The sequence below is a fragment of the Melanotaenia boesemani genome, chromosome 15 (genome assembly GCF_017639745.1).
Source record: "Melanotaenia boesemani isolate fMelBoe1 chromosome 15, fMelBoe1.pri, whole genome shotgun sequence".
Lineage (NCBI taxonomy): Eukaryota > Metazoa > Chordata > Actinopteri > Atheriniformes > Melanotaeniidae > Melanotaenia > Melanotaenia boesemani.
The window spans coordinates 2,727,441-2,749,228 of NC_055696.1; the positions used below are offsets into that span (position 1 = coordinate 2,727,441).

General features: G+C 39.6%; 1 protein-coding gene across 10 annotated transcripts; it reads right to left on the bottom strand.

Moving 5' to 3' along the window:
* Positions 1-12,317: 12,317 nt before the first annotated feature.
* On the bottom strand, positions 12,318-19,244 carry spns3 (spinster homolog 3 (Drosophila)). Of its 10 annotated transcripts, none has more exons than XM_042008343.1 (14): positions 19,113-19,228; positions 18,123-18,165; positions 17,662-17,911; positions 17,510-17,575; positions 16,080-16,216; positions 15,294-15,445; positions 14,991-15,057; positions 14,764-14,906; positions 14,236-14,388; positions 13,960-14,149; positions 13,771-13,836; positions 13,583-13,681; positions 13,317-13,488; positions 12,318-12,903 (listed from the first exon to the last, which is right to left on the bottom strand). In XM_042008343.1, exons 3-14 carry the CDS (start codon positions 17,885-17,887, stop codon positions 12,836-12,838), a joined length of 1,539 nt encoding a protein of 512 aa, XP_041864277.1. In that variant the 5' UTR covers positions 17,888-17,911; positions 18,123-18,165; positions 19,113-19,228; the 3' UTR covers positions 12,318-12,835. The 10 variants fall into 10 exon arrangements, with proteins under 10 accessions (XP_041864277.1, XP_041864271.1, XP_041864268.1 ...); XM_042008337.1 differs by having other exon boundaries at positions 12,318-12,906; positions 17,662-17,908; positions 19,113-19,227; XM_042008334.1 differs by having other exon boundaries at positions 12,318-12,906; positions 19,113-19,227.
* Between the last annotated feature and the right edge of the window lie 2,544 nt (positions 19,245-21,788).

The following is a 21,788-nucleotide window of genomic DNA, read 5'->3' on the forward strand; positions in this document are numbered from 1 at the left end:
TATAATGTACCTCAAATTTGGAGGCTTATACAGTAAGTAGAAAAAAGCTAGATTTATGAATTTTCTCTGTGGCCTTTAAAATGGTAAGGTTTTAAAAACAGCTTTGGTTAATAGAAGATGGACACAACAGCTTCCTCAAGCTGAAAGGTTTCTGTAGTTTCTGTGTTTGTCTGACAGCTTCTGTTTTCAGCTTCAGTGCATGCAGAACTGAAGACATGCTTTAACAACTGCCAGGACTGAAATACTCACAGATCACATGCACCATTTAAAAAAACAAAAACAAAACAAACAAACAAAAAAACTTGTTCTCATGCAGCCAGCAGATAGCTGGGTTTAAATATTAAAAAGCATCCAGAACTGAGATGATAGATGAAGATAAATGTACCAGAGCTGTTTCATAAAAGGAATAAGAATCAGTCTCAAAAGAGCTGCAAAAGCTCCCATCTGGAACGCAGGTGAGTGTTTCTATGCTGTTTGTGATCTTCTAGAAAGATGACAAATCATTTGTGATGTTCAACGGTCTTTCACAAGAAGTCCAAATTTTCCTCAATTGTCCAACTCGTTTATCACAGAAAGCAACGTCTTGAAAAGTGTGACGTTGGGATTTGGGACAAGAAGGTGTGACAGAGCAAGAACACAACATTTGGTTGATCTAGCATGAGCACAGAGTTCATTGTATGAGTAAAAGGTGGGCGTGCTGAAGGGGGATTCCTGACAAGCCTTGTTTGATTTGTTGAAAGCCAGAATGGACGTTGGCCAATAAGCTGAACTGGGTCACTTAGTGATGACTTGGAAGTTTTTCTAATATACTTCACATACTATTCAGCAAAAATCAAATAAAATCAGAGCTTCTTGTCAATATGTAGAGAATAAAAGAGAATCTGCGAAAGAGACAGATATAAGTGAAGAAGAGGGCTGGGTTGGATGCTTGCTTGGCTGAGCTCTGCAGGCTTTTGGCATTGAGAAAGTATCAGAGTAGAAATCTGAATGCATTCACATGCACTGAGTGGACCTGTATCATTTAATTTAAACTGAAATGAGAAAGTTCTTTCAACAAAACCTAAAGCCCCTTGTGGCCTTTGGTTCACAGAACTACTTCCAAAGCAATCATCCACCTACTTCCCAATAGCTTTGATGTCTGAAAACCCCTGTGTTTGAATCTGGAAAGTTTGATGCAAACAGTGCAGCCTGGCAGGCTCAACAGAAGATGGTCAAGTGATACTGACAAGAATTGCTTTTGTTATGCTGCAGACAGAGTCTAGCAGAAAGGAGGATGCAGGAAAAGAGATGGGGGCCAAACCAGCCAGTAGCCTTATGCAGGGGGTTTAAGGGGGAGCCCCAGTAAACAGTTGTTCTGTCTCCCTCCCTCTCGCCCCCAACTCCCCCTTCTTTCTTTGGCATGTGTTTGATATGCTGGTCGTGTCGATGGGATCCTGTGTGTTTTTCCATTGGTGGGCCTGGACCTATCTCTGAGCATTATTCTTCTATGTGGCTCGGAGCCACTGAGTCACTACGCCAGCCTTCCTTCCTGTCTCTGCAGAGGGCTGAGCCTCCAGTGCAGGATGGGAGATAACCCACTAATCGCTAAACTCAGCGCCTGCAGGACGATAAGGGTGGTTCTTTCTAAATTGTGAAAAGTGGCTGCCAGTAAAGTTTAAATGTCCCACTGACACGTGTGTCTATCAGCTGTGTGTCTATCAGCTGTGTGTCTATCAGCTGTTCCCTTGGTAAACATGTCTTCACCCCTTGTAGCTCTCAAGAACCTGTAGACCCAGTACAGGGTGTAAGAGACCAAACATGGTATATTTTATGATTTTATTAATCCTGAATTCATTTATTAAACCGTCTGATGCGTTAATCTTTTTCACGCCGTCTTTGCAAAAAAGCAAGAGAATCTGTTCATACGCCGTACACACACACACACACACACGCGCGGCAACTCTTCTATTGTTTCCATTAGCCATGTTTATATACAGCTCAGCATGCACATTTTTACTTCCTGTACCAAGAATCAGGGTTCTCCCAGAACACTATGTACATGTAAGTTTTGGAGCAAGAGCTCAGACAGCCCCATCTCCACCCCAGCCAGAACTTGGTTCCACTACATTTTAAAATTTAGCATCTTTAAAAACAGGATAGTTTTACTGTGAGCAAAATTGTGATTGTGTTTCTGGCTGCGGTGGTGCCCCCGATCATGTTCTGTAAGCCAAAAGGGCATAACTACCACCGTACCACTTAAAAATCTGTTTTAAAGTAAAAATCTAGCTTGTAGCTTATGATATTTATGCTGTATTTACAGTTCTATGTCATATTTGTGTTCATTCAATCTCTTTTTTTGACACATTGTCAGTTAATCAATCATTTCACAAAGGTAAGTGAGGAAAAGGGAAGAGGGTAATCTTTAATTCTGCTTCTAATTTTTAATTAGAGGCAGAATTAAACATATATCTGCATGTTCACATGCTTTATGACAAAAATGAGGAAAAACATGGTTTTCCAGTGACTGCAAGCTATCTATGACTATTCAACAAGACTCATGCTGTTACCATCAACATGTGTAGAGATCTGGAACATTCAACAGTGAAAGGACGGGCTGTCGTCCCTGATATATGGTGGCATGCGACCACCCCGCATCCACTCTCCTCATGTACATTTGTTTTTGGAGCCGGAGCTGTCTAGGATTTGGTCCGTCTTGAGGTGCAGGCTCAGTCATCCACTGTAACCTCCTGACCTGTGGACTGTCTGTGTCTGCCTTGTAGCTTGCAGAAGTGACCACGTCCCAACCCCCCCACCTCCACTGACATGAACTCCCAGACTGAAGCAACAAAACGAGTGTCTGCCAGCTGAGGATTTGAATAGATCTGGAATGAAGTCTCCACTCGTTGTAAGTCTGACCAGGGGGTTATTCTGCACAGCGCAGCAACAGGAGGCAGAGAGCAACTAAATATAGGGCTCAGGGGCAGGAATGGTGCCTTTTATCTGTTGATTCAATTATTTATTTGACAGCTCCATCCGAGTTGGATTCCTCCGTATTGGGTCTTCAGTCTCTGTTGATCTGTCTGGGAGGTAAAACTAGCCCAGACAGACCTCAATAGCGCCATTGCTCTCCTTTCTTTGAATAGATTTTCCCCTGACAACCTTCCCCATCCATCTTTTCCTCATTTGAAAGGTTGGAGCTGCTTTGTAACTGAGGCTGGCTCACAATGGGATCATATCTGAGTGATGCTGTGGCTCATATTTATAGGTTGCTTAGGTCTTTGTAATTACCCTACTTCCATGGCTGCTGCTGGTCTGTGAATCAACTTTCTCCTGCCCAGTGGCCAGCAAACCTCTGACGCAGGAATGCTAAATACATAGGTCCGGACAGTGCATATGCCATTACTGGGTAAACCTCATTTCTGGCTGTATTTCTATTGCAGTCTATATTTGTGTGCTTTGCTGCAGACAAAAACATCTCATGTCAGTGTGAAAAGGTTTGACTTGATCTACACCAACTATTCATATCATTTAAGTTCAGCTGTATCTAAGTATTTGAATTAAAGCTTAAAAAAGCACTGTTTCTACCCAGAGATGCTTTTATCTTTGATTAACTTGCATTACAAAATCACAAATTCATGATTGATTGACACTGACAATTTCACATTGTACAAATTGTGTCTGTATGAACTGCACCAACAGTTCAGTCAACACATTTCTTCTGTTGTTGTATCATCCAGCAAATACATGATAATCACTAAACTGTTTCCCTGTTTATTAGAAGGTTCAAAAATATCTGTACTGTTTGGTAACAGAGGGAAGAAAGTAGCTCAGTCAGAACACAGAGAGCTGCTTTCTAAAAGGTCTCCAAGTAGAGTTAACATACCCTGTGAGCCACAGCGTGCCCATAAAGATAGGGTAAACAATTCTAATTAAAATTAAAAGGTGTCCAGATCTTGGCTTTTTAACATTCTCTAAGCTCTTTGATTCTATGGTTGGTTCAGTTTTATTTTATGCTGCAGGAATATGGGGTTTTAAGGACTCTCTGGAAAGTAATGCAGCCTTAAGGTGTTTTCTTGGAGTTCACAAAGTCACTGCAAAAAGCGTTATAGAGGGGGACTCTGGAGGCTCTGGAATCAATTCATTCGGATGCCAGATGAAAGGTTGACCAAAAAAAACCTTTAATTGGGATAGAGCTCACAATCATCCGTGGTCTAGTGACATTTATGAAATATTTGGCTTTTGTGATCTACGTTTTTAGTAACGATCTGCAGTGTAAGACAGATACCATAAAACAAAAGTTGTTTTATTTTCACAAGAAACTATGGAAGGAGGAGATTTGGAGGAAACCTAAACTTAGAACTTATGTTCAGAGTAAAGAAGAAACGCTGCACTTAGGGAGAGGTCAGAGGTCACTGTGTGCACAATTAAGACCTATAACGTTGCTGCTAGCGATTTAAGTAGGTAGGTAGGTATAAAGGTATACCCGAAGAGCAGCGCTTATGTGTTTTGTGTGATCTGGAAGTTGTTGAAGATGAACTTCATTTTTTGTTTCACTGTTCATTGTACGATGAACTGAGGAATTTTTTGTTTGAAAAAGTACAAAGGCAGAAAGCCGATCTGTTTTTGATGACTGAATTTGATATGTTGAGTTGGTTATTCCAGGAGGAGGTTTATGTGTTAACTAGATTTATGGAGAATGCCTGGAATTTAAGACAGGGAACGTTGTATCCTATATACACACACAATCCTCCTATTTGTATGTTCTGACCCATGTTGTTGTTGATGTTTGGTTATATGTCACGAGCAGCGGGTGGAGGTGAGGACCCAAATGCAGGCAGTCAGGCAGGAGGCAGAATTGGTGCAGGCAACAGGTTTAGTTCCCAAAACTTGAGACAAGGAACCACACATGACAGGGACAACTCCAGTGAACAAAAACTACACATGTAGTACAAATAAGGATCTGACAATGAGTGACTGAAAACCAGGAGTACTTATACAGAGAGTGAGTAACAAGACACAGGTGAAGTGGATGACTAATCAGGCCAGGTGATCTAATGAGGCAGAACAGAAATCACAGGAACACAAGAGGGGAAAACCAAACATGACAAAACGGAAACCTAAAGCATGAACATAACTATAAACCAAGAACAAGACCGAACTAAACATGACAGAAACCAAAATCCTAAACCATGAACACACACCAAAACTCAGAAACCATGACAATATATGTGTCTGGATTTTGGTTTTCTGTTCTCTTTTTCTTGTGTTTAGCCATCTTGGAGTTATCTTGATTTATATAGTATAGTGTCTTGTAAACCCCATGTGAGCTGGGCACATTTCGTGCATGAAACTGAAATAAACAAACCAACCAAACCAATCTAAACCCATCAAGTTAGCTTTATTAAATGTTAGGTCATTAGCAGGGAAAACCTTTTTAATGAATGATTTTATAACTGAGCACAACCTTGATTTTATGTTTTTAACTGAAACTTCGTTAAACAAAAGCAACAGGGCAGCTGCTCTTATCGAATCAACCCCTCCCAACTTTAGTTTTATCAGTGAGGTCAGACAGGAGAGAAGGAGGAGTAGTCCTTTTATTTAATGAATCATTTCAGTAGAAGCAGTTATCTCTTGGAAGTGTTACTTCTTTTGAATATGTGGCTCTTCAGTTGAAAGCTTATAAAATATCTAAATTTCTATAGACCACCAGGGCACTGCACGACGTTTCATGATGAGTTTAGTGAACTGCTGCTACAATCTGTTTAGATTTTGACTGAGTAATTATTGTTGGTGATTTTAACATCCATGTAGACAACCCTCAGGACAAAGCGACCAAAGATCTGGGTAACAGTCTGGAGAACTTTGGGCTGACTCAGCATATAACAGAGCCCACACACAAGGTCACCACAGAGCTTCAGTCTATACACCTAAAAACCACCAACCAGGCCAGAAATCTGGGTGTACTGATGGACTCAGACCTAAACTCTGAGAAACACATTAAGGAAATCACAAAGTCAGCCTACTATCACCTTAAGAATATTTCAAGGGTAAAAGATCTGATGTCTCAGCAGGACCTGGAAAAACTAGTCCATGCGTTCATCTTTAGTCGGCTTGATCATTGTAACTGTGTTTTTACAGGTTCTACCTAAAACATCAGTCAGATTCTGAACTCTGCTACTCGAGTCCTCACTAAGACCAAGAAAGTGGACCACATCAGTCCAGCTCTGAGGTCTTTTGTCAAAGGATTGACTTTAAAGTTCTGCTGCTGGTCTATAAAGCTCTGAATGGTTTAGGACCAACATACATCAGAGACCTCTTGACCCAGTATGAACCTACCAGAACCCTCAGGTCATCTGGTTCCAGTTTCTTATAAGTTCCCAGAGTCAGAACCAGACATGGAGAAGCTGCATTCAGCTTCTATGCTCCACATGTCTGGAACAAACTCCCAGAAAGCCTCAGATCAGCTGAAACACTCAGTTTATTTAGATCCAGGTTAAAGACCCACCTGTTCTCTGCTGCATGGTACTAGTTTTTATTTAGAAGTTCAAATCTACATTAGTTGGAATCATGTTTTAATATTGTCTTTCCCCACACTGAAACTTTATTTCTTGCATTTTATCTATTTTATTTTAGCATCTTCCCTCTGTTTTTATTCCATTAACTGCATTTCTTTTAATCTTTGTTTTTTTAATGCACTTGTATTACTTTCTGCACCCTGCTGTGATGTTTTATGTAAAGCACTTTGAACTGTCTTGTACATGAAATGTGCTATACAAATAAATTAGCCTTGCCTAAACTAAGTGTAACCAGTTCCTCTGTTTTCCTGTCACTGCAGTAAAATAGGAAATCCATTTTTGTCTCTACCAACCACAAGAAGGGACCAAATGATGTAATTGTCTAAATAAGTGACAGCACAGAGGGTGGAGATGGCTCTTCCTCCGTATGACGTCACGTCACTGCAGCAGTTTGCCGTTGATAAGGAAAGAGTGCAACATCACATCCACATATGTGGTTTGACTGCTCTTATCACTGTTCTGTGAAAGGGTGAGAGTAGCACAAACACGAGCTAGATAAGTTGTCTTCTTTCTTACAGTCAATACGTCTACTCATCAGCTATTTCTGGTTATTAATGATATGACAGTATTCTGATTGAGGACTGCTGCTGTGCCTGTGTTTTGTGTAGCTATGTCATCCCTGAGTAAATACTGACAGTATCCGCTCTCCCCCTGGCTCCCTCAGTTGATCGGCCTGTGCAATTTATTAGCCATTGTGGCAGCTTCCTGCGTAGCATGGGTCGACAGGGGAAACGGAGAGGTATTTAGATAAAGTGCTCAGAAACATGCCACACAATACCTATTGTGTTGTAATTACAGGTCAAACTGTTACCTCTAGACTGTTTTTCACATACCTTTTAGTGTGCGTGTGACTTGTTATTCGGCACATATGCATGTTATGCTGTCCAGTCTAGTCCCTGGGTGTACTGTGTAAACACATAACTCCTGGAAAATTATAAGCTTATGGCTCAAAAGTGGAAAACAAAAGGAAATGCCAGTGAATGACCAAACTCTTCACAATGGCTTAGAATCCCTTTGGAGATGCCAAAAATGTAAAAGCTTTAATAGGAAGTGTTTGGTTGGAAATATCATAAATCACAGATAGATTCTGAAGCAACATTCCACTGAAGCTTAGTAGTTTTTAACTAAAAGCACTATGGCCATGAGGCCTTATTACTTAATGAACTTGTACTTTAGAGTGACAAGAGCAATGACCTTTGACCTCACTGTCTTGTTTACTTCAGTACACAACAATGGGGGCATGCACTGACATGCAGCTGTTAGGGGGATCTTTAACTCCTCTGCAGCAGCTGTCTGAGCACTTTAGAAACTGAAAGACATGGAGCTGTCAGAGCACAGTATGGAAGTATGCCCTTAATGTCTGATCTGCACAAGTCTTTGACAAGAGCAGCCAAGCATAAGATGATGGATGTCAGCGCCGGCCATAAACTCAACCGAGGTCACAGATTTACAGTTTGGGATTCTGCAGATATAAAAAGTCTAATGGTTGGTTTGAAATGAAAACACACCTGTGGTGCAGCAGGCGTCTGTGCCACTTCATTAATGATGAGATTCTCTGACATCTGAGAGAATAATGCGTGGTTCATATTTGTTCAGAAAGTTGAAGCTGCTGGATTTCAGTCTGTAATATGCTTGTGCTACACTCCTCAACTTTTTAGCTTGTAATATCACATGTGCCATCCATCCATGCATTGGCTACGCTCATTATTCCATTACATGACATGTACGGGGGCTGAATTAATGACTAACACTTTTATCATATAATTTAGGTGATCACACATGTATAGAATGTATAAGGAAATTCATTGAAATGCTGCATCACACCTGTGTGTAGTAGGATTATACATAAACTGTTTATCACTGTGCTGAAGCTCAGTAAGTGTTTATCTAGCAGAGCACTGAAATGGAAGTCCACACATCAAAAAATATACAAATGATATCATACATATTATACGCATGTACACTATGTATACATACTGTGAAAAAAACTGGAAAAAACAGAGATGTATTTATTTTTATATTTTAGCTGTTTCCCAACATGTATTCAAGTTACAATCAAATATATAATAAATGTTGATAAATGACATTTTGGTAATTAGGGCTCTTTAATGCATTAAACGTCTTTTTTAAGAGCTTCATTGTAACTAGTTAAATAAGCACACCATTATATTTATTAATTTAATATAAAAGGCTGATTTTCAGTGCATGTTGTTATGAGGCCATAGATGAAACTAAAAAATGGGTCTCCCCTGAGATGCTTCACCAATCATGTCGCGAACAACATGTTTATATAATTGTTGATATGTGTTGTTGCTTTCTCTTTTTATGTTGTATATCACTACTGGCTGCAGACCAAAATTACCCCTTAGTGATATTAAAGATACTTTAAACCCTGAACTTTTAATGCTGGAGTAGGCTGACTTGTTAGAGTTTTAGTTTCATCTGTGCAAAGAATGATGTTCATAAACTGCTCTGACTAAGAAGTTTTTATTCTTTTTTTCAAGTCTAATCTGACCTTTCTTACTCTTGACACGCATGAGGATTGTACGCCTTGTGGTGAACCTTCTGAAGTTGCTCTCATGACGTCTTCTCTTCACGGCAGGCTTGGATAATTGGTAAATGTTACTTTGCAGGATGTTTTGAAGAGGCTTTGCCTTCACATAGAAGAGATTCTGTGACCAAGCACCACTTTTGTCTCTATTGTCTGCATTGTAAGGATATATTATTTAGCTGAAATTCGAATGCATTGTAAACATAAAGAAATATTAAGACTATAGATCTGCATAATTTGCATGTGGGAACATGAACATGCTTATGCCAGGTCTACTTGAAGTCTCAGTAAACATCTGGTAAATCCAATGAGCCTCACTAACAACACACTACTTAAAAAGAAAAGAAAAATCACCATTGAATCAGTTGCACCATCTAGTGGTCAATATCCCAAAGAAGAAAAAAGTGCATTTAACATTTTGTGTTTAACTGTTTCTTACAATGCACAGGCAGCATATAATGAGAGTTTTTGTAAAGTAAAATCAGATGATTTCCATCGATTGTTGCAGTAAACACTGGGGATGAAGATCCTCCATCTTTAAATCCATTGTGAGCATATGTGATGTCCCAGCCCGAGGACCTGCTGGGCCTCAATGGGAAGCAGCTGTGTGCTGGTATGGATGCTCATAGATGGAGAAGTTAATTTGATGATCTTCAGTGTACTGAAGCACAAACGGGACTTTTTCAGTTTTGGTGTAGCCAAAGTAGCAATCCAAAGTACTTGACATACTTTATTTTAGAGGAAATTATCGTGTGTTTTACCTGTTTTTGATGGTAGATGGAGATTTGGAACGGGCATTGTGTTAAAACACTTCTTAAAAATAAATAACAACCAAACCCTGAGCTGTTAAACTGGGTACATCTGATGCTGTCGTTCTGAAAGCAAAGTTTTCAGATTTGTACTTGACTTGGATTTCACATTACCAATACTTTTTGGGGTTTTCTTTGTTGTATTTTTAGTTTCAGAATGCATCACATGATTTCTTGCAGGTTACAAGTCTGATCATCAAATCCACTTCTACACCATCATGGATACCAGCTTTTTAAGACAAAAACCAAAACAAAAGCAACAAATTTTTAGAATATCAGCAACTTATAATAAGTTAAAAATATAACCTGAACTAAACAGACTTGCAGCTTCCTATTAGGGTAGCAGAGTTTCCCAATTTCAGCACCTTCAAATTACTATAAAGAATATACCGATTAATATTGGATTAGATTTATAAAGCACTTTCCAAGGCACCCAAAGTGCTTTTCCTTGTATCCAGTATTCATTCACTCCTCATTCCTACTTGGTAAGGGTATCCACAGCTGCTGTGAGGCAGACTATCGGAAACACAGGGGTTGGTTGGCAATGGCTCTGGGCCGGGTGGGCTTCTCTGGGTTGGACGTGGTTGGGGTCTTGGGCCCGGGTGTCCAGAGGCTGCCCCTCCTCCGAAGGGGGCCGGCTAGTGCTTAGGGGGGTCTGGATTGACTCGGGTGTGCCACTGCAGAGCGGGTTGGTTGGGAGGGGGACTGGGGATGGGGTGGAAAGCCTGGGATGGGGGAAGGTGGGGGGGACTAGGTGTGTTGGGGCACCGGGTGGTGCTAAGGTGTATGAGATGTGGTCTCTTGGTGTGTGGGGGATATGTTTGTTTGTGTGTGTGTGTGTGTGTGTGTGTGTGTGTGTGTGTGTGTGTGTGTGTGTGTGTGTGTGTGTGTGTGTGTGTCTGTGTGTGTGTGCTTGGTGGTGGTTGTGGAGGGGGATCAGCCATATACCTTTTGGGCCTCACTTGCTGCGCCTGCCGTGCCCCCTGGTGTGTGGTGGGTGGATGTTTTTTGGGGAGGGCAGCAGCTTTTTGGCTGCAGTCACTGAGTCCTGGGAATGGAGACACCTCTCCCCAGCTCGTCCTGTCCTGTGGGTGATCCAGGGGAACGGGGGTGCCTACTACCACCAGTTGGTTGGCTTGTTCTCTGAGGAAAGTTTCCTACGACTAACTTGTGGGTTTCCTTCCCTCTAGTCCTACATCACCATACCCCTCCCAACTTTTTCACACACCCATACATGTAGGGTTTTGAGAAGCGTGCACGTCGTATGGGACTTTGCGGATGGCGCCATCTAAGTGACCTTGTTCACTGCTCCCTGTGGTATCTCTCCTCAGTTTTAAATACACTTAGTCACCAATACACAAAAAACACAAACACTGACACCACACCAACATAACTTGTGGGGGTCGTGCCACATAGTATCTGGCAGGTGGGACTGTCCTTGTGGTGTGGACATGCCTGACTTGGGCATTGGGGTGGGGGCTGGCCTGCATTGGGTGGCTGTCCGGGGGGGTGCCTGGGCCTAATGGGTTTTTGGGGCGCCTCTGCCTTGGGGGTGTGGGTTGCTCTTGGGCTCCTGACACCCTGGGCCCTGCACTCTGTCCATCTCTGGGGGTTCAGCGCCTGATGGACAGCAGCGACTGTCCCTGGCTACCTGGGGCCAGTGGCCAGTGGCAGCTCTGTGGCCACTCTGGCTGGGGCCGTGATCTGCCACCATCTGGGCAGATGCAAGGTCATCCTGGTAGCAGCCTGGCTGGGATATGTGCTGTTGAGGGGGCTGTTGGTCTCCTGGAATGGCTCTGATCTACAGCTCATTTACTTTCTCCTTTCTTATCTCCCCAATGTTCTTGTCAGGTCCAGCATAAATATGTAAAATCAGCAACAGAAATTTTAAAAAATAAACAATAATACTTAAATTATCAAGAGGTGGCTTATAGCCATAAAGCTCCTCTTGGCAAAGTAAATTTGTTCAGCACAACACAGCAGCCATACCACCATTCTGCTTGCTATGACGCTAGAGACAGGACATCGTAAGAAAAAGAAAACTCTCCTTCTTAGCTCCCAGAGCTGATCTATTCTGTAATTCCAAAAACAACTTCAAAATGTTTTTCTCAGACTTGAAAACAATTTTCCACTTTGTGTCAGTAAATCACAAATGAGCTCTTGGTCAGAGAAATCGGCCATTTTTATCTTTTTTTTTTTTATGTAAAAATCTCTTCATTTAACAGTTTTAACCCACGACTGTGGATGTAACAATGTTAAATCTTTATCTGTAAAATGCTATTCTATAAAAAATTTTATATTCTATAAAGATTCTATTTCTGTAAAAATACCATAAACACCTAAACACACATGCACACATAGTTGTAGAGTTGGACAGACACATCAAAGAGACAAACTTTCAAGAACATTTCACTTGCAAATTTATTGAGACATAAAAAATCATATTTACAGAAAAAATATAATTAAAAATACTTTTCAAGTAAACTGCACAGTACCACTCAAAATGAAGGCAATATTGTGATTGTGACAAAGACCACGTGCACAGTGAAAATACTCTGAGGTACCGCTGTGAGCAAAAATCTAAAAGGTTCACAGTTTAAAAATTAAATAATAATAATAGCTGAATTTTAAGTTATTTCTGCACACACTGAAATAAATACCTCTGAGACAGATCTGTGAATTTGTGCTGAACAACTAAAACTTGAAGCTGCAGTTTGAAGCTAAATGAACAAGAGACCACACAAAAATTTCATGGTGTGAAAGTGGGAACTTTTCTCTTCATTTATTAACAGTGTGTGGGTGAAAAATGACAAAAACGGAGACTCTTCAAGTGAGCTCAAACACCAATTATCCAAACATGTGGCTTCAAACTTCACATCAGCTATACTGAATATTAATAGAGCAACTGCTTTAGCTCAGCTTTATGCAGCACTCTTGCTGCTCTGTTCCATAGATGACTCGGGTGTAGGACCCTGTTGTGGCCGGGGATCTTCTGGTAACACACATAAAACATAATTATAACTAAATGAAAGCAGTAAACAATCACACAGATCCAATCCTTAGTTGCTAAGGTGATGCCAACTACATCAACTAACAGCCCAAAAGAATGAAAAGAATGAAGTTGGTTCAGATCCAGACAAGAACAACAATGATGTCTTTCTAAACTTGGGCCAGTTTCTGCTTCTGAGCTGCAAGAAAACTAGAGTACCACTGTGTTATGAGGGTATGTGTGCAGATGAGGGGAATTTGTACCTAACTGCATAAGCAGGAGAGATATCTTGTCGTGAATGAGTCAAATAGAAGAGCTATTGTGGACACAGTAGCATGTGTGTGACACAGACATTATCTGGGAAATGGTGATTCAATGCAGTTTTTGTGGTTGTGTATTTTGTGCCACTTTACCTTCAGTCAATTGCTGGACTGCTTTTCTGTCTTCAGTGATGTAAAGGGTAGTAATGAGAAAAAACACCCCACCCAGGATCCCCACAAATGGGCAGAACAGGAGGCTGTACTTCAGACTGTGGAAGTTCCACTCATCGGTATGGGGTTTAGTTGCGTTAATGGCGTCTGAGATCTAGCGTTTTAGATGCAGGAAAAAAGAAAGAAGAATTTTCCTCAAGTTCAAAGAGCTGTGAAATGGTATATGTGTATATGTGTGTATTTCTCACCACTCCTATAAGGTAAGGACTCCCAGCATCACCAAGGAGATGACCGACTGTAATCTGCAGAGCTTCAGCTGTGGCCCTTCTGGTTGGTACAACAACATACTGAAACAGGAATTGAAAACACATTTGTTGAACTGAAACTCAACAAAATGTTTAATATTTTTATACCAAAAAGTACCATTCATGCTTACCAGCAGTATATCAGCCAGGACAGGCCAGTTCAGTGAGAGCAATAACTCACCCAAGAAAATAAAAACCTGAAATAAGACATTTAAAACAGAACGCTTGGATTTAAGTCACTTCAACTTTGCCTTCTTAAGACCCAAACATAAAAGCATTGGTTCTGCAAGAGGACAAGAAAAGAAAAGCTTTTTTCTTACATAAGTGGCTGGAATGCTTGCAGATGCAACAAAAATGATGATAAAAAGGCAAGGCACCGATCCCATCATCCCCACTGCACAGATTAGCGGGTCCGCATGCAGCACCTTTTCCCCAAATTGTCTGGATAAGATAGTACCGAGAGCCCCTCCAAGAATGCCTGTCGCCACTGTCACAGCACCAAAGATATAACTGTAGGGAACAAATGTAGACGCCATTGTTTTAAATCTGCAAGATTTCTAAAAGCAAAAAAAAGCAAGGTAGGAGTCATGGTGCACCTGTCTGAGGAGTCGCAGGACTCATTGGTAGAGTTTGGTTGAAGTTTCTGAGTGATGTGAGCCCTGGAAAGGAAGGTGGGCAACCAGAATGCCAAGGCTCCAGTGAGGAAGGCTAGAGCCGTCACCCCCAGTGTTGACCAGACATAGCTTTTACTAGAATCAGAGCATACAATCAAGAAAATTAAATCTCTGCAATTAAAGGAAAATATTCCAGTATTTTGTTGTTGCAGAAATATTGTATGATAAATAATAACTGACAAAACCCCAGTAAAGAAACACCAACACACATTTGAGATTATTTAGCAGCAGTGATGTCATTATATGTTTTGCCCACTGGAGAGCAGTGACAGCTTTCATTTTCAAATAAAGTCCTGCTTAAAAATCTAATTAAGGAAAACCTTGTTCAAAATGTTGCTCTTGTTAAAAAATATGAATGAAATAAACAAAAGAAAAAAAAGGTAACTTCTTCACATTATTCATTATATTTTATGTTACAGTACAAATCCAGTTTTTGTTTACACGTCTTACTTTTTTAGCAGATACTTTATGTCCTCCAGGTAAGAGCTCTGGCCTGTAACTTCACCTCCATTGGTTTCTGCAGCACCTCTGGGTGGGTTGGGGCACAAGAAGACCATCAAGATGAGCCCCACTAAACCCATGATGGGAGTGACCTGATAGCACAGACACACACACAAAACTGAGTCACTAAATACTGATCAGTGCTCATGCATAGGTGATGATAAACGTGATCTTACCCTGAGAGCCCAGCGCCAGTCAGTCGTGACAGAAGCAATCCCTGCCCCTACGATGTAGCCAAGCCCACTTTAAACATACAGCAAAATCACAACAGTTCAGCAGTTTTTATTAATTTGTGCATCTGAGAAAAAGTCAAAGCCGCAAAAGATCAAATCTAATATGATAGATGTGCAGTGAACAAACCATGCAAAACACATGTTAGGATAACACTGGTGTACTGCAGTGCATTGTTCAAATTAATGGGATAAAGCATGCAAACAGAAACCACAGGGCTGACGTTGTAGACTAAGTTTGTTTCCCACCTTCCAACAGGGATGAAAACATAGAAGATAGAGATCATGATGCTACGCCGACCCCCAGAGAAGAGGTCTCCTATGATGGTGGGAGCAATGGTAGAGTAGCTGGCCTCTCCTATACCAACCAGCGCTCGCAGCACAATAAGAAGCCAGAATTGCTAAAGAAGAAAACAAAAGATCAAGACAAAGAGATAAAGAAGTAGGTCAACATTGTTCATTCTCATTTACCACAATCATCCTCTCACAGTCTAACATGAATCAATCAGCAACTCATCTACTTTTGATAGAAACTGCAGAATATAGTAGGGTTTCTCTTTCTGCATTTATTATTCCAAAAAAAAGCTATAATATATGGAATTAAGTTGTCCTCCTTTTGATAGCCTAATTAGATCTCTGGAGATCTCAGGGTCATGCTGCTGGATAACCTGGTCAACGTCCCACAGGAGGAGCATGACTTCGCTCAAGGGGCACTGAAAGAGAGCGTGGTCCAAAATGTCTGCATTTCATGTTAGTCATGAAATTAAAGGGAAAATGTTTGATATGTGAATAAATATTGTTGGTTAGCATTATTAGCCTTAGCAAATTGCATGTTTGTAGAGCCACAAATGGCACAAATTAGCACTGAGGTGAAATTTAGGGGCGTTTCCTGCTTAAAAGAGAAAGCGTGATGAACCTGATTGTGAGAGGAAGGAACACTAACTTGTAGCAGCATGAAGTAACACAATGTGCCAACTTCTTATTTCCTGTTTTTTTTTTTTTTTTGTAAAGTGTATGTCAACACATCTTACTTACCGACTTTGTGACAAAAGAGCTGCAGGCTGCAGTCAGAAGCCACACACTCAAGCCGCCAATCATGATGTATTTGCGATTATAGCGGTCTCCAAGGTAACCAAAGAGAGGCGCCAGAAATAGGAAACTGCAAATGAAAACTTTACATGTAGAAAAACTAAATTAGTTCCTTCTCTTTTATAAGGATCATTTAGTTACAATTATTGTAGAAAACACTAAAAAGTCAAAGCACAGATTTGACAGAAAACTCTAAGCTTAGAAACAAGAACTGCAACACACTTGCATGTGTAATTTTTATTAAACCGAATTCCAAAAAAGTTAAGATGCTGTGTAAAATGTAAATAAATACAGAATACATTCATTCATACATTCATCATCTATACCGCTTCGTTCATTAAGTGTCGGGGGAAGCTGGAGCCTAACCCAGCTAACAGGTGAGAGGCATCCAGAATACAATGATTTGCTAATGTCGTAAACCCATATTCTTTTCCCTGTAGAACATAAACAATATATTAGATGTTGAAACTGAGGAATTTTACAGTTTTATTGAAAATTAAAGTTCATTTTGAATTTGATCTAAAATAAGTTGGAACAGGGTGATGTTTACCATTGTGTAGCATCCTCTCTTCCTTTAACAACTGTCTTTAAACATCTGGGAAGTGAGGAGACCAGTAGCTGCAGCTACCAGCAGCTGATGTAGGATTGCAGCCACTTAACAGTCCAGCACCTTCGTGGCCAAAGTTTTTTCCTTTTACAATGCTCCAACAGTATATGGTTTACTTTGCTGAAATAAACAAGGCCTTTCCTAAAAAAAGATGTCATCTGGACGTAAGCAGATGTTGCTCTAAGACCTCCATGCACTTTTTAGCATCGATGGAGCTTTGTCAGATATTTAAGCTGGCCATACCATGGGCACTAATGCAACCCCATACCATCAGATGCAGGCTTTTGTTGATGAACCTCTGCCCATCTTTAAATCTGAGAGGCTCTGCCTCTCTGAAATGCTTCTTTTATACCCACTCATGTCACCGACATGCTGAAAATGAACCTAATTAGTCGTCAAATGCTCCCCCAGTTATTTTTGATTGTTGACCATTACTTTTCCAGTCTTTTGTTGTCCCTGTTCCAACTTTTTAGAGATGTGTTGCTGCCATCAAATTAAAAATTATCTTATATTTTCTATTAAACCATGAACATCTGATATGTTGTTTACATTTAGTTGGAAAGGATGGATTTATGAGTCTGGCAAATTATTGCATTCTGTTTATGTTTATATTTTACAATGTCCCAGTTTTTTGGGGAATTGGGATTGTATTTCTCTCCCAAAAGTCAAGAATAGTCTCCAGGTCAACAGAAGCACACTCAATCCTAAATAATGCAGGATACAATAAGGATCAAATATGTGTATTTTTTAATGAGATGCATCCTCATACCTGTTTGCAGAAGTCCAACTGTACTGTCATTTATAGAAAAGAAATTCTTTATGTCGGTGAGGACACCTGCATGACAAGAAATTCACAGTTCATTGTATTCTTCACCAAAGCAGAGGCTATATGTGCATATGCAATACAAGAGATCATCCAACCTGGTATTGTGTATCGCTCCATGTAGTTGATTAAGTTAACATAGCAGAGCACAGCTATGGTTACATAAGCCTGTGTAGGTGATATGGCTGGTTTCTCTGCTACAATTGGTGAAAGTGATGAGACACTGTTCACAAGAGAGCCATATTGTAGTCCCGAGCTGGAGCTTATGCTCCATCGTGGTCGTGGACTTTCCTGGGGGGACGTTTCAGATCGTTTTGCCTCCATACTGTGCAGCTCTTCCTTCACCTACTAACACAGGATGTGTCAATTATTTATAATGCTACAGCACATGCGCGGTGGTTTAGAGATAGATCTGTTTTTGACAACTCATGACAGGAATAAATACAGTAGATAATATCTGGGGAAAACTATTTTATCAAATAAACAAATTTCCCTTCATTAAAAAAAAAAGTTTTAACACAACAAATGATTTTGTTAAAGTAGAAAAAGAAAAACCCACCAGTCCACAAAGCCTTACTGAAAGATGTGATGATCACTTATTGCTTAAAAAGAAGAAAAAAAGAGACTGAAACATAATTCTATTTGAAATAGCAACCGTTAATAGACTGCAGTCCCGTGGCTTTTATTTAGTAATGTGGAGTTATTTATAGCCTCTGCTTTTGGTCTTTTTTATTTTTATGATTTCACTTGTTCCTTTCTGCTAAATGTACAAATTATACACCTACCCATTTATATAGATGACTACACAGCCACCAAAGAACAGTGATTAATAAGAACAATAGTATGATTGCATTAATGGAGAACAATGAGTGAATGTGACTGACACAGTGCACATTTATCTACACAATGAGAATGTAAAACGATTCTCTTCGAGTATGTGTTTGAAGTCTTGTTCTCTGCATGTAATCTTGTTTGCAAGAAATACGTTTACACAGTTAGAGGAGAAACTGATGAAACAGTTCTAATGACACAAAAAGGGAATTACATAAGTGTATAAGAACAACTGTGTCAAAATAACAGTAAATGGAGAAGGAAGGCCTTTGGTAATCTCTTTTTTCTTCTTTATCAGATACTTCACAGTTTTATGGACCACAAAAACATTGTTATAACTGTGGGTCACTAAAAGACTAGTGCTTGTTAGATTTAAAGAGATAACAGACAAAAATAAGGGTATACAACAAGCTACAAGACAACAATATAATACAAGATACATCTTAGATTAAACACTGTGCTCAGAAAAGTACCAGATTTTGTGCCCAGGTTGCAGTCCTCGCAGAGAAAAAGTGAGACCATTGTGCATAAAATCTTTTCTCTTAAAACTCCACAGCAGCAAAGGTGCATAAAACTTTTGCTCTTGCTGTTTATCAACCCGCTATCACAGCTGTTGATGTGATTATATCAGTGATGTAATCACATCGCTCAGATACTGAATTCTTTAACATTTATTGAATGGTCTTAAAACTAAATTAGAAAAAATGGACTCACCTACTTTCTGATGATGGCTTTGTGGAGATTTTTAATCTTCTGCGTTCATTTCATATTTGTAGAGTTGTGGCTGCAAGTGAATCGCGTGGGCTTCAGTGTGACTCTGAGGAAGCTAACAGAAGCCTCAGTTCTAACATGACTCAAGATATATTAAGTTAGAGGAAGACCAGCCCACTCAGGGTCGGTCATATGCTTCCACATTTGGCTTGATGCAATGCTGCTCAATAACATTGTCACTCTTCTCCTGTCTTTCAGTCATTCATTCTGTCACAGTTTCAGCAAAAAGTGACCATATGACATGTTCTTTATCATTCAAATTAATCATTACCTTTGACAAATGACACAACCTCAATGCAGTGTGTGAGGGTTTTAGTTAGTAAGCTGAATGTTTCAATTTTGATCAACTAATTTACTTTAATATATCACAATTCTGTCTTCCTTTAGTATTTTTGCCTTGAAAGCCTGACTTTTCTACCCTGAAATACATTGTAGATTTATTTAAAAATGTCTTTTAATGACATTAAGCATGTACAATTAATCTTGACTTGGTAAAGCTTCCTTATGAACGAAGAACCCCCCTGTGTTATTGATGTTATGGAATTTGGTCTCAGTATAGCGGTTCAACTGGTGACATTGCTGCACTGCCAAGTTTCTTCTTAGTATCAAAGCCTTTTTGTGAGCATATTAAAATGCTCACTGTAACTATGATAGAAACATACTGATGACACCCCAAAATCAGCCATAAGCACTTTGTCAGGATATTTTTATCTCCTGCCCACTTCTTCATTTGTGTGATGATTACTGAAAGTTCATTGTTTTCTTTGCCTTTCCGCCTTCTAAACATATGCAAAAAGAAACCTTTAATCCTCATCAACAGTAAAGTTGGTTAAGAAAATCAACAGGACTTTTTATCTGAATGTAAAGCTTGTCATAATCTCATCATTTCAAACACCTCAAAGTGTTAACTGTGATGTGATACTATGTGATAGCAAAGCCTAAAGTCTATTAATCTTTGTTAATCACACAAAGAACCAGAGTATCAAGAATATAACTTAAACCTTCACAATCAGTGACCTCATAGCTGCATGAGGTTAATAATAATAATTATAATAAAAGTTTTCTTGTCCCAAATTCCCCCCAAAACTTTACATTTGACCTTTCAGGCACCAGCTATTTGATAGAATTTCTCACCTTGCTGAACAGATTTTTCACATGCTCAGTAACAAAAAAGCAGTGGTCTCTTACAGCTGCAAGTGTGGTCACCTCTGCCAGTAAAGAGAGATTCTGATCTACCAATCAGCTTCTTCTCTCTTGTACTTAACACTGAGAACATTCTGCAGACTTGTTCAAGTGTGACATCAATTCTCATCTTTAGTTTCAGCATACTGTGAAAATGAAAGAGAGCATTATTACTGTATGTTTATTCATTCTAATGTTATTTATTCTTTTTGCTTTTTATCACTTTTTTAATTATTTGCTTTATTATTAGCAACTGTAGAAGTGGTGCTTATTTATATAATCAGTACATTTTGTTTCATTTAAAACTATGAGGATTGTGTTGGTCGCCGCCATCTAGTGAACGATGTGAATTTTACAATCAGTGATGCGACTCAGAACCTAAACCAGGGCTGCTCAATTCGGTCTTATGGACCGAAATCCAGCGGGTTTTCCATGTATTCCTGCTTCAACACACCTTTATCAAATTAAATGGATCTAACAGCCAATCACAATGATTCGTTAATTTGAGTCAGGTGTGTTGGAGCAGGGATCCATGGAAAAGCTGCTAGACTGAGGCCCTTGTAGGACCGAATTGAGTAGTTCTGACCTAAACTGTGGCCTTGCAGTGAGCCTAATCCTACCATCTTATCCCTGATTCTTCACAAAATTAATAAATATAAATCATACATCTGAGAGTTAAATACTCCAACCTTCACAAAGGATTACATAAGATGTCAATACATATGTCAATATTAAAACGTATCGTCTAAGCATGCACAGCTTCCTGTAAAACATGTCCCGTAGTCCAGAGGATCATTAGCTTGTTGACTGAAATCTTTCACAATACCATAAAATTATAATATTAAATTGTTTCAAAATAAAGAAGCCTAATCATAATCACTCAGCTTTAAGATGGCGGAGTAGCATAGGGAGCTTGATAAGTATTGTATTTCATCCTTTTGTTGTTTCCAGTTATTTGCTTTCACACTCAAATACAACTTGTACCACACTCGGTTTGTATGAAAAGTGCTTTCAAAACAACTTTAAAGTTTTCTAGATTCAACTCAAGCACCGTGAGTACATGTGCAGTCCTCACTGTACAGGGATTCACTGTTTATAGTCAGACTAAACAGGTGGTGAGCGTGGTCTACATCCATTCACTTAAAAATGACAGAATATGACATGCAAAACATATGCTCCATAAATATGTACAGCATGAAAAGTTTGATGCCTGCCTAATTTTAAAACCATTTGCCACATAGCAGTTGATATAAATCTGTGGAAAATGTATAGTATTAACATAAAGTTATACAAACTTAGTGTATGCATGCACATTTACAAATAGAAGAGCATGTACAGATATGTAGAGCAATTGTGTTTTTATTGATCACATACTGGTAAAAGGTGGGAAATACAGTTCTTGCAGCTGTCTGTGGCTTGGTCAGTGATGTAGCTACAAGGC

Coding starts and splice junctions, on each gene's coding strand:
- spns3 (XM_042008339.1), bottom strand. CDS start 17,887: ATGGAGGCAAAACGATCTGAAACGTCCCCCCAGGAAAGTCCACGACCA. Junction 15,446..16,079: donor GCTCTTTTGTCACAAAGTCG/GTAAGTAAGATG, acceptor TTTCTTCTTTAG/CAATTCTGGCTTCTTATTGT. Junction 14,907..14,990: donor ACTGGCGCTGGGCTCTCAGG/GTAAGATCACGT, acceptor CTGTGCTATCAG/GTCACTCCCATCATGGGTTT.